The sequence below is a fragment of the Triticum urartu genome, chromosome 3 (assembly GCF_003073215.2).
Source record: "Triticum urartu cultivar G1812 chromosome 3, Tu2.1, whole genome shotgun sequence".
Classification (NCBI taxonomy): Eukaryota; Viridiplantae; Streptophyta; class Magnoliopsida; order Poales; family Poaceae; genus Triticum; species Triticum urartu.
In genome coordinates, this window is record NC_053024.1 from 479,793,974 (window position 1) to 479,810,907 (window position 16,934).

The window sequence follows — 16,934 nt, forward strand, 5'->3', positions numbered from 1 at the left end:
TATTTTCTTTTTGAGTGGCTCTTGGTTAAAGGTTTCTCTATCATTCCAGTTGAAGCTTTTTTCATCCAAGGTTGTAGCATTTTATGCGAACGGTTGTAGCTTCCCACGATGGCGCTGACTGCTTGCAGCTTTCTCTGTATCCGGTTGAAGCTTTTCAGGAAGGGTTTGAAGCTTTTTTTGTCAGCGGTTGCAGCACGAGGGTATCCGACGGTTCTGCAGTGCCTCCGGCAACATCCATCGCCGTTGCTTCGTCTCGCGCCCTCGCCCCCAACCCCCATTACTGCCAGTCCGGGGAAGTGGTCTCACATGCTGGGTTGCAGCACCCCATTGGTCATCATCAAAGCATGAAGCACGGTGTGGCTGGTTCCAGCGGCTATGGTGTCGACTGCAGCAAAAATTGTGGCCGTCTCCCGTATGGTTTGAAGGTGATGAACAGCGGCCATTGGCACGCGATCGGCTACGCAACAACTAGAGGGACCAAAGCTTGCATGGTTAGTGATGGAAAAAGAATGTGCCACTTGCTCAGGGAAGAAGGCGATGGGAGGGAGGAGACGAACGAAGAAGACGATGGGTGGGAAGGAAAAAAACGAGTGGCGGAGGTCATGCCTGAAGCGATAAGGTTTGACTTGTTCACGATAGATGCATAGTCACACGATCTATCGCCATACAACGAGTCATGCGCGTCCGGCGGAACCGTTCCCCCGGCGCACTGGCGGGAAACGTTTCCCATAATTTTATTAAAAAGATGCCAAGAAGCAAGACAAAACACTTCGGTTGCCAAAAAGAAAATAAAAATTAGGAGACCATCTTCTTTAGCAGACTGCTTAGACCAAATCCAGCAATAAATACAACATTGGTTCCAACACACAACACATCACTCCGAAAACAATGCGTTCAAGAAAGGCCCCCTTCCTCACCCCCCCTCTCTTGCGTATGCCGATGTTGTCTATTCCAACCAAACATGACATTAATGGGATTATCATCCCAAAGCAGAGCCAACACCTTCAACAAAGTCACAACAACCTACACTGAGATATTGTCTAATGAAGCCTGAAGGCGATATCGTGGAATTTCACCCGATGAAAGCACACTTCCTCTTCAATCCGCCGCTATCTCGGCAAAAAAGAATATCCCATTCTTGTTGTCCAACCTTTCTACGAGCGATGCTTACACTTGCCCTGGTCAGCTCTTGGCACGAGGAACGCACTATAGGCTCGCTCACTCTGTAGCAGAACACGTCGAAATGGAATATCACTAGCGATGGATCACTACTTGAAATGAAGCACTTGTGCCCAAATCCATGTGTGGATGACTGTCACCGCCACCTGTCTTGGGCCTGTGATAAGACGCGTCACCAAGTTGGGCCACGTCATAACCCCCGTTGCTGCATCTAGGCACCAACACCACTAGGCCATGCCACCAGCCGCTAGTTGAGGGTTGCACCGATCATTGATGGCTCAAGAACCGCTCGAGTAGGAGATAAGTGGGCTCTAACCACTGACATCCGCCATAGGGTAAACCATCACATATCACGCCTCCCTGACGGGTTCTACCGTAGAGCCCAACAACAGACAATAACTCCCCCTTCTGCTCGCCGGAACACAGATTAAGGGCTTACCACCATGGTCGATCGTGTGGTTCGGAGCCACGGTTCCACACCGGATACACAAGCTCGAGCACCATACCGATGACCATGCCACCCCCATGCGAGATGGTCGATGACTGCACCATCTTCCCACAAGAACACTAACGGTATTAGAAGTCTCATTGCCAGGCTTCACAGGTTGCAACATGGGCTTCGTGGCGTCTTTCTCATACGACAACAAGGAGGCAGTGAGAGGGGGGGAATGTGGCGTCATGCTAGAGTTTCTATCTCATGGGTTGCCGGCTAGCTAGAGACGCCACAGGACACGCTAGGATCAATTGGTGAACGAATGATCATGATCATTCAATGCACTCTCTGGATGAAAACCCAACATATATCTTGTTGCTGAAAAATACCTTTTGTAGTTCTATTTTAGCTCACGTTTGCATAGTTATGAGGAATGAAAATTTAAATGCATATTCATCATAAACATTTTCTTCAGGACACCCGAGTAGCTCCTAGGGGGCCAGTCGGGAGAAACCTAGTTGATGTCCCCACCTTCTCCCCTCCCCACTCACCTCACAGCCATAGGAGGAAGTGTGTAGGAAAAAACATGCCTGGTTGATGGGGGGTGGCGGGCTCATCTCCTTGTGCTACAGGAGTTCTAGTCCTCCTGGCTAGAGTGTTGCAGCGGACCTAAATGGCGCATACATCGGTGACCCCAGGACATCTCGATAGTGGCCATGTCACAACGGGTGTGAGGGTAGTGCGGTGATTGGTCGCGACTTCAACGATGGCGACAGTGATCTATGATGGAGGCTTTCTGTTCAATAAATTGCGCCGACAATGAACATTCTTGGTTCCCCATTTCCCGGCAACAACGAAGACACATTTTCTCAGGCCCTGTAGGGAGGCAATTTGCAATTTTCTTGGTTGCACGTGCATCGGTTATTTTTCTCCCGATGATGTGACCCCAGGCTGGCAACTATCTTTACCGAGTGCAAGGTCGGCGAAGTTTTAGCCTCCATATTGGAGGTTCCCCGTGACGCGGTCTGGTGATTGGATGTCTCCTTATTGTTGCAGAGGTTTGCGGTGCTCGACATGGTCCAAGATGTCATCTAGCAACTCAACTTCTGCCTGCTGCGTGGGTTGTCTCTTGTCCGAGATTCCCCATGTGTCCAAACTAAATTGGCTCTCTGCAGGCTGCCTCGACTCTTAACTGCATAAGATTGCTGGAGATGGTGGTCGGTGGACATCCTTACGCATTGCTTGGCATCATGTGTTGCGTCCACGTCAAGACTTTTTGTCTGCACGCGGTTATGCATGATGGATCGGCGGGTGATTGCAAGGCATGGCAATGTCAGCTAGGGGGTGTTCTTTGGTTGTTGCTTGATGAAGCTGGTCTATTGATTGCATTTTATTTTTCTATTTTAATAATTTGGTTGTGTACATGCTAGATGTCCTAAGTAACTCTTAAGATCACGTTCATGTAAAGATCGGGTAATTGATATCCTTTCCTTTTCCTTGGTAATTGATATTATTATATATTTTCTTTATCCTTGGCTATAAGCAAAGTAATCTTATATACTAACTTATTTTTTTCAACATGCAAGCGTGCCACATAACCATATAATTATGGATGAGACAATAAGACCCATCTAAACATGCAACCATGCATGAGAAAAGACTCACCACCACACGCAACCATGCATGTAAAAAGACTCACCACCACATACAATTATGCATAATCAAATATAATAAATCTAATGAATTTCTAATTTTGATTCACATTTTATTAATCTAAATATTGATATTATGCATTCATTGAAATATATTGCAATCGATTCCCGCAGCAACTCGCGGGGCATCATCTAGTTGCTTAAAGAGATATGGCCGCTTTGATTAAAAGAATTTGTAAAGAAATTTTTCATTTGCTTGAAATCCTGTACATAGGATTTTTTTTCTTGGGATTCATTTGTACTGGATTTCGTAAGAAAATTTTCATCCACTCCAATCTTGTGTGAATATTCCTATGTTTTTTGAGCTCAATCAAACATACATGCAATCCCTTAGCATTGAAGATGGCATACTCGGTAAGAAAAAAGAAAAAAATATTGAAGATGTCCGCCTTCCGCATTCATGGCGGCAGACTGGTCTTTATGTCTGCGGACGGATGTTGTGTCCGATTTACAGGTCAGCATTGCAGCCTTTATATCATATCCCCGCGTTTTATATATGAGAGCCTTTTCACGGTTGATGCATCATCTCACTAAACCATACAGAAACTGTAGTTGTCAGTCCAAAGAAGGACATCAGAAACAAGAGGCTGTTTCCGGTAAGCCAACTTTTCTGGATGGGAGAAGAGAGAACTGGCCCTCCAGTATCGAACATCTTTTGTTGTCCTTTTCCGTGTAGAAAGAATTATGGATGACTTTTTTAATCATCCTTTCATGTTTTCCTAATTAATGGTATTATATTAAGTACATAACAATAGTCGAAGTTCAGAAAGAAAAATCTTAAGCAAAGCAAATGGATTTGACAGAAGGATAACTAATACTCGCATAATTACATCTGTAGAAAAACGTTGCATGTAGTCCTGAAACCGTACGAAGCCATGACCTTTAACTCTGTCTACTAACTCAATGAGACAACCACTAACGAACCCGTACAAATCCATAAAGGCGCTGGCACATAATCGATCAAACGAAGAGGCCTACATAATCAAGCTCGACGGAGCCCAGCCACAGCTTGTTGCCGTTCTGCTCAGCCACCTCGCTGAGCGTCACGCCCCTGGCGGCCGTCAGCTCCTCGACCTCCACGCCGTCGGCGCCGAGACGGACGCCGACCAAGTGCTTCACCGGAGCCGCCGTCGCGTTGAGCCGCGCCTTCTCCTGGTTGAGCGCCACCCAGAAACCGCCCTGCCCGTCGCGCCTCACGTTGTCCGGGTACCCCGGCAGGTCGGCGAAGAGCTCGTACTGCCCGGCCTTGGGCCCCTTGAGCCAGTACCGGAACGCCTGGCACGGCACCGTGTGCGCCACCACCAGGTGCGTCCTGTCACGGCTGAGCGCGACGCCGTTCGGGTACGGCAGCTCCGCCTTGAGCACCGTGACGAGCTTCGTGCGCGCGTCGTACTTGAGCAGGCGGCCGGTCGCGTCGGCGTTCATGATGATCTCCGTGTTGAACCTGCACGCATATAAACATTGGTTCGTCATCTCCGGGGTTCATGCTACAAACGATTTTTAAGGCGTGATCTGGCGTGTGCGGTACCTCCGGGGGTAGTTGGCGCTGCTGTCGGTGAAGTAGACATCGCCGGTCGCCTGATCAACGTCGAGGCCGTTGAGGAAGTGGAAGGGGATGCCGTTCGCCTCCGTCGCTAGCACCTGGGCTTCGCCGCCTTCCGGGCCGACCTTCATGAGCCCCAAGTAGGCGTCGGCGATGTAGAGCTCGCCGGTCTTCCTGTTGAACCGGACACCCAGCGGCCGCCCGCATATGCTCTCCTTTTGTTCCGACGGCACCCCAGAATCCGAGCACAGAGGAATTTTCCTACACACGTCCCACATGCCACACGTAAGCTAAGTTTTAGATCGCGGTCGATCCTAAGAGAAAAAACACGATTTTGAGCTTTTAATTACACCGACCTGTAGTTGGCATTGTAGGCGAAGGTGGTCCAGCCGGCGGCGCTCCCGCCCCACCTGAGAACGCGCCCGTCGGAGACGCCGGTGTAGACCCCGTCCTTGCCGGCGAACGCGAGGCTCTCGGCGCCGCTGACGCCGTCGGGCAGCGGCAGACGGTAGCTCCACCGCGTGTCCGTCGTCTTGACCTGCTGCGCCGACGCGAGGGAAACGAGGCAGGCAAGCACGACGAGCACCGCCGCCAAGTTGCGCCCCATCGTCATAGTCCTCGAAAGTTTTCCTCTATGGGAAGTCGTAGCGCTCACCTCCATGCCTTTTATGGGAGGCCACGACCCATGGATCAGATCAGACCAGACCAGACACGGTAGTAATCCTACACCAACTCCACGTAAAATCCCACACGAACTGTAAGTAAAACCGTGACGAACTGTAAGTAAAACCGTGACGTGACGTGACGGGCTGCCCCCGTACGTCCGACCGAGCCCGTTTCGTTTGTGGTCTCTGCTGAGTTCGGCCCGAACCCGACCGGTTCAGGTATTGTTCGCCTCGGTCCACCCACACCCACTCCAACCTTGGCTACCACTAACCCAAGTAGTCTGGGGTCCGGGCCAGCCACGCCCGACCGAGGAGCTGGCTGTCGCGGCCGCATCGGGGCCGTCCATCGCGCAGGGGCGGACCCGAAACCCACCACGGCGACAAAACCACCACCCTGCACTCGCGAAATGGGTCGCGGCTCGCAACCCACGCCTCGTCGGCCCCGGCTCCGATCTGCTAAGCCCCCACCGGATCGGGTTGCGGGTCCCCTCCCCGCGACCCATCACCGCCGCTCGCCGCCGGCCGCCGCCGACGAGGTCAGTCTCCCGCCCTACGCTCTCTACACCTCCGCCTCCTCCGTCTTAGCGGGTCCGCTTACCCGAGCCAGAAACGCTAGCTGTAGCTGAGAACCCATTTCCTGGAGCTCGAGCATGGGGGGCGGGAGTAGGACCCGACCCCTCCGGGCTTCGATTAGTCCCTGGAGTCCCGAGATCGCTTGCTTGCCACGGCTGATTGCGTCGTGGTTTTGGGGATTGGGTCTTCGGACGGGGTAGGTGAAGGGGATTTAGTGAAAGGAGGTCCTTCGGTCCATGGTAGCTTTCAGCACTTCGCGAAATTTTAGCCGTCATGTAGTGTGAGTATGCGCTTAACGCATGAGCAATCGTTAAGTTGGAAAGAGGAATTTTTATTCGGACAGTAACTGGGAAGTCATCATCCATTGATATTGTTTCCCAGTTCGTCAGGGGGGGGTGTCCAAACCCTTCTTTGACCTTTTGTTTCTGCAAAAGAGCGAAACATGGAGCCATTTCCTTAAACTTCGTATTGGATCAAAATGTGTAGTACTATCCACTATCGACTGTTCTCATGATACTTCTTCTTTGGACCTGCTGCAGTGAGTAAGCCTACACGGGATACCATGCTGGCACCGGCAGCGATGGAAGTGCCGATTGATGGCACGGTGAGCACCACGCTCGCGTCTGTGAATGCAGTGCACAATCCACGGGCACGCAAGTTGCGGTCAGCTGTTTGGCAGGACTTCACCAAGGAGCGCCGTGCCGACGGCAATTGTGTTGCTATCTGTAACCATTGCAAGAAGCAGCTCACAGCAACCAGCCGGTCAGGCACCACACACCTGCGCAACCACCTTGCGATATGCACCACCACCTCTACACGCCGTGCTGGTAAGCGTCGGAAGCTGATTGTACGCCGTATTCTCCACAACAAAACATCCACTGGGCAGCCTGGCGATGGACATGCCTCTGGTGAGGACAATGACAATGATAGCACACACTTTGATCAAGAACTCAGCCGGCAAGACCTTGCCCGTATGATTGTCCAGCATGGCTACCGGTTCTCCATAGTGGATGATCTGGGGTTTCGAAAGTTCGTCAAGAATCTCCAGCCACAGTTTAGCATGGTCTCATATGACATAGTGAGAGCTGATAGCATGGCAATTTATGAAAGTGAGAGGCTGAAGCTGCAGGATGTGCTCCTCAAAACCCCTTGTCGGGTTAGCATGTCAGTTGATATGTGGCGATCGAGTACACAGATGGACTACTTGTGTTTGACCTGCCACTACATTGATCATTCCGGCGATGAATGGAAACTTAGGAAAAAAATTCTTAACTTTGTGCATGTCGAGGAACATTTTACAGCCAATCAGATTGCCAATCTCATTCTGGAGAAGTTGCAACAGTGGGGTATTGAAAGGAAGGTAGCTTCTGTTGTGCTAGACAATTGCACCAATGGTGACATTGTTGCCGCAGAACTTCTCAGAGTTATGCAGCCTAGGAGACTTCTCCTATTAAACGGAAATTTGTTCCATGTGCGCTCTTGTGCACATATTCTGAATCTCACAGTTGAAGAAAGCTTGGAACAGACATCTGACATAATTAATAGAGTCCGTGAGATGATTCAGAATGTCAAGTTCTCACAAGAAAGGCTTCAAAAGTTTCTAGATACCGCAAAGCTGCTGCAGATTGACCAAAAACTGTTAGTTCTTGATTCTCCGAACAACTGGCCTTCCACTTACTTAATGTTTGATTCTGCATGCTATTATCACGATGTGCTTGTGCGCCTTGCAGAACAGGAAGCTAATTACGCTGCTTTCTTGACCGCTAAGGAGTGGGCTGATGTGAAAGCCCTCACTGAAATACTTGACGCGCTCAATAATACAATGGAGAAGTTTCCAGTGGAAATCCCAACCGCTAACCTATATTTCAATGACATGTGTGAGATCCAGGTTCTTTTGAACACCTGGCGCAATAGTCCATCTCCTGTTGTTGCACAAGTGGCTGGCCGAATGCTGAAAAAATTTGAGGGATACTGGGATCTTACTAGGCCAGTAATGGCATTTGCATCCATACTGGATCCTCGGTACAAGATGAAGTCAATTGAGTATTTTTTTCAGCTGATTTATGGAAATGACCAATTTACAGCAAAGGCAACAATAGAAGCCATCAAGCAAAGCTTTACCAGCCTGTGCAATGAGTATGAGCATTCAGCAGATTCATTGAAGAATCCAGCTGTTCTCTTCTACGCTGGAAACAGTAGTTCTTGCATGAGCTCTGTTTACAACACTGGAAATGACTCTAAGACCTTCTCTCGCATCACATTATCAGATGCCCGACGGGGACTTGATCAGTATATTCAGGAGTCATCGTCAGGCCAGTCCTTCAAGTCTGACTTGGACTTGTATCTTGAGGAAGCTGTCTATCGTCAAAAAGAAGGGAATCAAGATAATTTTGACATCCTTGGATGGTGGAAGTCTTTTGCGGCAAAGTATCCTGTCCTTTCTCAAATGGCCCGTGATATTCTTGCTATCCCTGTATCTATCATCCCACTGGACAGTGAAGCCCGGGTGCTGAATGAGTATCTCAGTACTATGGACCCTTCAACGGTTGAGGGATTAGTCTGCGCGCAAGATTGGTTACGTGGAGACACAGAAGGTATCACTGAGTCTTACAGATATATTTATGAACTTAGTTTTACTCTTGTAAATACTCATGTGCACTTACCAATGATTGGTTTCCTGTGTGTTTCTACAGTTGCTAATTCAGATGGCCATGCAGATGATAAAGTGCCACGTGGCGACGAACTTATTGTGGCACCGAATTAGGTGAGTATATTGGGAGCAACTAGTTTCAACTTATTTTGTTTCTTTATCTCACCCCCCTTGAATTACTAAGTCATTTTGATTTTTGACCCATACCACTAATTCAACTTGAAATCTTCCCACTTTAGGTCATAATGCACAGGCCCGCATGCTAGTGACACTAAGCACAAACTTGTGTTTTTTTTACCAGAAAGTGGAACTTGCACTTTTGCTGTTGTGTAAAACGAAACGGGCCTCCTTTTCCTTGTGAGCTTCTCCTATAAGTAATCTTATAATTAAATGGAACTGGTATTTGTATTGTATGGATTGCCTAGTATGTGTTTTGGACAGTTGGTGTAAACAGATTATCTGTTTGTTTGCAAATACTAGTGATAAACTAATTGTGTATATAGCATGTATTTTCCTTCTTATTCTGCGTGGTGAGCTCAAATTGATACAATAGTAATTCTACCAGGATGCGACTTTTGCCATGCAGCTGACCGATTACTTAAATTACACTAGGGCTATAAATCACAGACGTTGAAGACTAAAATTTAGATGTACTATATACACACACATATCAGCATACATATGCGTACTTGTGCATTTTTATCCACCATAGTACAACTCTTGCACGTATAACTAATTACCACCATAATGGTAATGCTTTAGACCTGTGCATTTTGCTTTGTCCATCCGGAGTGACACCAAGGTTAATCATTGTGGCTCTGTTTCTCCTGTTAGCTTGAAATTTCATGATCCATCAAATAAACAAAAAGATGTTTTGTGGCGTTTTACTTTCTCGAGCCACCTAGATTATATAAAAGCTGACCAATTTGACTTGTCCGCAGTTATTTCATCTGTGATGAAGGCGTTTGGAGAAGAACGGAGGTACAAGAATGGCATCTATCCATGCCCCTGTCCAGGAAGCAGCAACTTAATCATGTAAATGTATCATCCTAGTTCTACACTGTCTGTACAATGAGGTATCAGTGTTGCCCCCCAAATGAAGGCTAACATGGCGCAGCCATCTCGTCCCATTTTTAGACAATTTGGTCGGTGTAATGTGACTGCATTCTTGACTGGGTGTGTATCCTGCTGCTCAGCAAAGCTATTTGCAGACGTCCCCGGAGCCTCGGACATGCCCTGGAATGCTTGGAGTGGACAATATTGTGCATCGAGCATTTGGAAAGTAATGCCAAAACTTAGGACCCTGGTAATTGTCACACGTCAGGTACGAGCGTATGGCAAATCGAAGGATGTCAACTTTAGTTGACAAGCATGACAACTTCGTGCTTAAGTTTATTTTTGACAGAAACTTGCCGTCTGTTGCTGGAATTTGTCAACCTTGCATGACTGAAATTGCCACCGAAAGACGTCAGGGCCATTTGGGAAAACTTACCGTGAGCTCTACAAAGCACCTCAATCGTAGCCAGAGTAGGGTTGGCAAAGAGCTCTACAAAGCACCTGAATTGTAGCCAGAGTAGGGTTCGCAAAGAGGACTGTGGTGTTCACCTCAAGAGTCAAGACTTATTACAGTTTGGCTTATTTTCAGACTCGACGAGTCCCACTCTGGTACAGTTGAAGGCGCTGCTGAAGACTACTCCTAGATGGCAAGATACACGGACAGGGCAAAAACGACAAATATGACTTGTGCTCGAAATCAATTCACAAACAGAATTGTTTTTTTTTAAATCGCTCCATAGACCCTTTCGTGTAACGCCCGATAGCCGGGCGCCACGCTACATTGTGCAACGTTTGACTAACACGCGCTACACACCTGGCCATCGTCACATCCTAGACTGCCTGAAAATTGCTAAGTTAGTGTGCAACGCTTGAGAGCTGGGCGCTACACTATACAGTGTAGTGCCTAGGCATTGCACTAGTGTCTGCTTCATCTTGTAGTGGCAAAAAGTGTAGCCACTAGGCGCTACACCGTATAGTGCAGCACCTAACTCTCAGGTGTTGCACATTGAGAGCAATTTCAATGGGGCGATCCATTTTGTCCGTTTGGTTCATCCGGACAGAAAACTTAGCCCAACGGAGCGACCTAAACAGACGCGCATGTCCGCCTGCTGTCCGTTTGTCATCCACCCTGACCTAAACTGAGCTCAAATTTGGGTCACAAATGGGTCTATGACAGACAAAAGCGGGCGCTCCTCTCGTCTGCTCTCGTCCGCTGCTACCCTCCCGTGTCTGCCCTGGTCCTACTAGTCAGCGACACAGCACGAGCCACTTGACCGAGAACTGCAGCGAGATCCCCACCCAGCCAAGCGCCGCCACGAGCTGCCGTCTTCGACGGCGAGGGCTCCGCCTCCTCCGTCGTCCTCGCCGGCGAGGCCTCTGTTCACTGGCCATGCCACCGCCGCCCATCGCCACGCACCGAGGAGATCTCCGCCGCCCGCCGCGCTCACTAGGAAGACCTCCGCAGCAGCAGCCCCGTCACGAGCTCCGGTCACCGTGGAGCTCCTGCATTGCATCGAGCGGCACGTCTGGCCCCCTCTGCCGGCCGCGTGCCCCGCAGCTCGCCGCGACCACTCGCCCCGCCCGCCCGCCACGCCGCTCGCCGCGCCTGCTCGCCCAGCTCGCAGTCGAGGCCACCGGCACAAGCCGCCGCGGTGCTCGCCGTCGCGCTTGAAGGCCATGGCGGCGGCGGTCGAGCACGAACGTCGGCCATGGCGGAGCAATTCCTCTGCGCCAGATCCGGTGAGGAAGAAGGAAGGAGGAGGGGGGCGAGCCCGCGCCTAGGGCCGGCGGCGGCGGCGCTGGGCCGGGGCACATGCCCGTCGTCCGGCTCGCTTGGTGGTGCTGCTGTTGTGCGCTTGCCTGTCCACTTTGGGTCTCTTCTGCGTTGGGTGCATCGCGTGTCCGCCCCAAGTCCGCTAGGCGGACAGATGACCCATATGGACGAAAAACAGATAGAATCCGTGTCTGTTTGGGTCTCAGCGTTGGAGTTGCTCTGACTTAACAATTTTCAAGCAGTTCAGGATGTGACGTTTGGCTGTCGGACGCTACATAAAAGAGTCAGCAGAGCGAATTTTTTTTAGCTAACAATTCAGTTTGTGTATTGATTTCGACCGGTGAGTTTTGCGCACGAACAGCGGCACAGCGCATACTTCCATCCCCAAATGCAGGGCATCGCCGGATCGGCACGCGACCCTCCGTCACCCGTGCTGACAGACGCAGCACCCCCGGCGGTCGAGCACGCCCCAGCATGGGCACCGGCATGCATGCCGCGGCCCGAGCACGCGCGAACAGCGACAGTGACGAACGAAACATTCGCACGGCGCGGCGCGACCACACCACGCGGGACCATGGATTCGGATGGAATAAAGCGGCAGCGCGAACAGTAGAGTAGATAGAAATTCAAAGAATAGGCAAGGCTTAGCTGGTCAGTCACTGATTACACCTCTACCTGAAAACTGAAACGTATACCATCTGGATGGTAGTAATTGTCTTCTGACGTTACGCAAAAGAATATGAGTACTATGTATACGCTCCCGGACCAATACGGCTTCATTCCCGACTTCTCCTCCCCCCCTCGCCCCGCGATCGAGCAGGGCTTCACCACCGGCGGGCGCCCGGCTCCTCCGAGTGATCAACGTGGACCTGGCACCTGCAGACCAGGAGAGGATTAAAATCTCTTGTCAATTGGGATAACAAAATTACGCTGCAGAAAGACGCCATTCACAATAGCCAACCCCATGATTTTTATTTATTTATTTTGCAGGAAAACCCCATGAATTATCCTACGCATCTCTAGAAGCTAGGGCCCAAAGTGTTTGTTTATATGGACACATGCAGAGAGAATAAAGTTTTATTTTATGGTTTGTCGTCGGCCCATAAGCTTATAAGCTTGTATAAAGGTCAATCATAAGCCTAAGGACAAGTTCAGTTTTGCAAATATGTACAATTAAGCGCTAAGGGCAGGTTTTCTTTTTCTCTCAGAATACCCATAAGCATGTGCATCATCACATTAGAGAAGAAGCGGCAAAGAAGCCGAGGTTTTCTTTTTCACAATATGGCTGCAAAGCTAGGTTTGTGTGTGTTTAGTTTTCCGTTTTTTTCTTCAAAAAACGGGCTCTCCATGGAACCAGGGAGCAAGAAATCCACACCTTGGGTGCCACATCTTTGCATGTGTAAAGAAATTTAGTTGAAGAGAAGTGACTATGGCATCTAAGGAAATCCTAAATATCCGAGTAGTTTTTTTTTTTGCGGCTTTCTGAGTAGTTTTGTTGATATACACTAAAATATCAGTGCTGTAACTCCACAAGCTCATTGTGCAATGATCTTCTAGGAAGTGAGGAAATGAGTTCATACTTCTAAAAACAATCAGGATTCTTAGAAAAACCTAAAATAAATAAATAAATACAGCAAACAGATTGCTTTAAAGTGAGTTGATGGCTATGGTCCTAACAGTAGGGCAGGCAAATCATGTATATATGAAAAAGTAAAAGATGGGTAGTTGAAACAGGAGCCACATAAATATATAAGTTTGCACTTTTCAGCATTTCAATGCTATAACAAAGTAAAAGACAAAAATGACATGCATAGGCTGGTCAGGGGAAAATGTGGTGTCTTCACGTTGCAATGAGATGCCAAGAGGAATTTCTATAGTCTTAAGTCTACATAATAACAATTGCAACACAAGTATGAGCCTTTTGTCTTCGTGTTTCTTTTGAAAAATATTTGTCATATTTCTTATTTGAAGCAGTCTTCTTGTTTACTGTGTTTTATGTTTTGAGAGAAAAACACAGGTTCACCTTTTGGGAAAAGATAAAATGATCAGTGCTAGAAGACAGTAGAGACATATGACTTTCTAATGCAACGCCTACCTGATACTACATCAATCATAAACTCCATCCTGATCATATTAGTAAAGTCGCCCCACAGTTACTGGAAGTCTACTTAAACAAACAGTGATGGGAACAATAAAATTAGTAAAAACAAGCAAATAATTTTATTCTATGTTTGAATGGTGAGAAATTTTAAGATGGTCCCAATTAATGTGAGCCATTCATTTTTTGCAATCCAAACCAACCCTACTACTCACTACGACACGAAGAGGGAGTAACTTTTGGGTCGCGGCCAAATATTTGGTTTTTGTTTATGGTTGCGTTTCTTTTGGCATGCCATGTATCTTTTCCAATTCTAATTGGTTTTTCTACATACCCATAATGTCAAAAGGGTGCACAATAAGGCCCTCTTGCCACAAGGCAATGCATATCACAAAGGGGATGAGACATTTCACTGTCGCCTAAAATATAACTTATCGAGGTGTAATAACCTTTATTCGCCTACACTAGCAGTCAGTGGCTCAAGAAAAGAGCTAGATTTTGACCCTAATGGCTAAGGAGTATGTTTCTGTTAACTAATATAAATAAATCGCCTGATATTTAGGTAAAGAGAGATCACCCGAGGGCATATATACTGATGAAAGCATCAAAGCACTAAAATAAACCCATGCTAGAAGAATCATGACCTAACTCCAAAATCTCCGCCTAACTATGAAATGAACGATTCAAGAGATAAGTAATGCTGAAGTTTTTCTACTTGTGTTCTTTGATACTCCTTTTGCTCCGTATGTAGCACATAGTGATAGTGGAATATCTAAAAAGACTTATATTTATTTCGCAACATGAAACATTAGAGTTACCAAGCGCTAAACTACCACACACCAGTGAGATGTGTGAAGTACTCGTAGTAGTACTAGCACTAGTACTAGTACGAGTGCAGTAAGACGAAATGTACGTCCACCAAACGGTACTATGGTCCGACTGGAGGCTCATCAAAGATGATGATTAAACCAATTAGTGACCTCAAGTTCTCGCATGCTGGATCTAATCATCTGGACTACCTTATGTGTAGCCAAATACTACTTCGGTACATTGTTTCATGAAGTTTGAACCATATTGGACAGGCAAATTCAGCCGTCTAGCTAATATACGTGGAAATGTACTTTCGAGGATGATACTGATTCAGCGCTGCTGGAAACAGCAACTAGGAACCAAATCTATACGATGAAAATCTAGAACTAGCACCCGCCAAAAAAAATATCTAGAACTAGCACCTGCAGCCCGTTCTAAAAATGTATCTTGCGCATGCCTATGCTCTGTTTGTATGTTGTGCTACTTCGCCACAAGGGCAACTCACAAGCTCAAGAACAGCGAGGAAGCAAGTAGAACGAACACACACACACACACACACACACACACACACACACACACACAGAGAGAGAGAGAGAGAGAGAGAGAGAGAGAGAGAGAGAGAGAGAGAGCACGGCCTCACCTTCTCCTCCGCGTCCACCTGGTGCTTCCGAGGAGGCCATGGAGGCCTGGGGGGAGGTTGGTCGGCCCCATCCGCGTCCATTGCTCGCTTGGTTGGGAGCTAGAGTGTTGTAGCCGGTGGTGCTCTTTGAGGGGAGGGAGGGAGCGAGGAAGAAGGGAGGGAGCAAAGCAAGCCGGCAAGGCAAGGGGTGGGGCTGCGTGTCTCCCAAAGAAAAGAAAGGAAGCAGAGTTAAGGCTAAGCAGAGAGCAGAGCAGCCCACTCCGTTTGGTTTTGAATGAAGAGGAGAGAGAAGGCGCGCGGAGCAGAGAAGGCAGTGGCAGAGAGGCAAAAGGAGGGGAGGGAGCAAATGAGCAATGGCTGTCAGCTGTTTCCCCTGCTTTTTCTCTTGTCCGCGCAGGGCTCACTGCTCCTGGCACAGCAGCCCGCGTACACGTACAGAGCGCCCCCCTGCATGCAATGCATGTCTGTTTCTCTCTCTCTTTCTGACTGTGCGGGTGTCTACTACGATGTCCATAGCTCTGCTGCGAAAGCAATCTCTCGCTGGGAGTGGGCCACCGTGCCGAAGCCCCGCTAGTTTCAGCTAGTACGCACTGCTCGTGCTAGGCCTCCCTCACATGTCATCCAGAGTCGACACTCGAAACCCTCAGCGGCATGCCATTGCCAGCCGTGGAGAGAGCTTCGATCCGTGTAGGTTTTCTTGTTTAGATTAAGAAAAGGTACTACTAATAGCAAGGGTGATCAACGTTACGCCGTGCTTTTCGGTTTTCACGAAGCCTTTTTTCAGGACTGATGCCAGGGGCTTTCTACCATCCGCTCAAGCGAGAATGAGTTTTTCACCGTCTTGTCTCGGGCACTGGCCGTCGCGCGTGCGTGTTTGCGAGGTGTGAAGATGTTTTTCCTTTCTTTTGAGAAGAGAAGCGGCAAGAGCAGCAGCCAGCCAGCCAGCCGGCGAGTCTTCTTGCTTAAGCTCGCGCTCTCTTTCTCTCACTCTCTCTTCTGTTCCCTGGCGGCATGGCCGCAGATGGCGTCTGCGCCGCCCTCTGCTTTGCTTGCTTGCTTTTATCGTGTGGGTCTGTCTGGCTGGCTCGGGACACGGGAAAAAGTCGTGGCGGGAGGGACGGAAACGCTGTTGGAACTTGGGAGGAGAGGCGAGGCGAGGCGAGGGGCCCGAATCCCTATAGATTGCCAAAGATTTGGGTATGCATGCAGCATGCTCTCTCTTTAATGCTCTTTCCAACTCAGGTCTAGGCCGGCCAGCCTGGCTCTGCTGGGTTGCCACTTCTTTGGGGTTCCTAGACAAACTATACGGATAGCGAGAAAAACATTTTTAGATGTTTCTTTTTGAGCGAATATGTGGCTGTGGTTCTCAGGGGGAGTGCCGCCTAGTGAAGCATTAGGGCATCTCCAACAGTGACTCATAAATTTTCTTCCGCATCCGATCACAGATAAGGTTGGTCATAGTGGGGAGTAACTTATACTAGTGTCATGCATATGACACTAGTCTAAGTTACTATCTTCATAGTGCAAAGTAATATAGTAGTAGTATCATAGATGGCTTCATTTATTAGCTTGTAGACTCATCTTGTACTGGAAAACACTATGTTACAGTAACATATTATGTTACTATTTCTCATTAACTACTTGCCACATAAGCAAAAATTTCTTGAAGTGTGTTATGTTACTCGCTAAGTTACTCCCACTATGACCAGCCTAAGGAGAGGCCAGTTCGGGGACATGGATGTGGTAGACCACCATCGAACGCAACCCGCATATATTTCAAACATTGTGGAAACAAACTGGA

The 16,934-nt window shown here is 48.5% G+C and overlaps 2 protein-coding genes and 1 long non-coding RNA gene across 4 annotated transcripts; 1 reads left to right on the plus strand and 2 right to left on the minus strand.

The window, feature by feature from the left end:
- Nucleotides 1-4,120: 4,120 nt before the first annotated feature.
- LOC125548524 (protein STRICTOSIDINE SYNTHASE-LIKE 10-like) lies at nt 4,121-5,491 on the minus strand. The gene is made up of 3 exons (XM_048712106.1): nt 5,224-5,491; nt 4,853-5,128; nt 4,121-4,768 (listed from the first exon to the last, which is right to left on the minus strand). The coding sequence occupies exons 1-3, from the start codon at nt 5,478-5,480 to the stop codon at nt 4,285-4,287; spliced, it is 1,017 nt and encodes a 338-aa protein (XP_048568063.1). The 5' UTR covers nt 5,481-5,491; the 3' UTR covers nt 4,121-4,284.
- A 411-nt stretch (nt 5,492-5,902) lies between these two features.
- LOC125544468 (zinc finger BED domain-containing protein RICESLEEPER 2-like) lies at nt 5,903-10,058 on the plus strand. Of its 2 annotated transcripts, none has more exons than XM_048708172.1 (4): nt 5,903-6,068; nt 6,645-8,699; nt 8,799-8,869; nt 9,697-10,058. In XM_048708172.1, the coding sequence occupies exons 2-3, from the start codon at nt 6,668-6,670 to the stop codon at nt 8,867-8,869; spliced, it is 2,103 nt and encodes a 700-aa protein (XP_048564129.1). In that variant the 5' UTR covers nt 5,903-6,068; nt 6,645-6,667; the 3' UTR covers nt 9,697-10,058. The 2 variants fall into 2 exon arrangements, with proteins under 2 accessions (XP_048564129.1, XP_048564130.1); XM_048708173.1 differs by lacking the exon at nt 5,903-6,068 and adding an exon at nt 6,152-6,301.
- Nucleotides 10,059-12,182: 2,124 nt separating this feature from the next.
- Nucleotides 12,183-15,510, minus strand: LOC125548525. The gene is made up of 2 exons (XR_007301110.1): nt 15,134-15,510; nt 12,183-12,461 (listed from the first exon to the last, which is right to left on the minus strand). It is a non-coding gene; the product is annotated as an uncharacterized LOC125548525 (long non-coding RNA).
- Nucleotides 15,511-16,934: the final 1,424 nt, after the last annotated feature.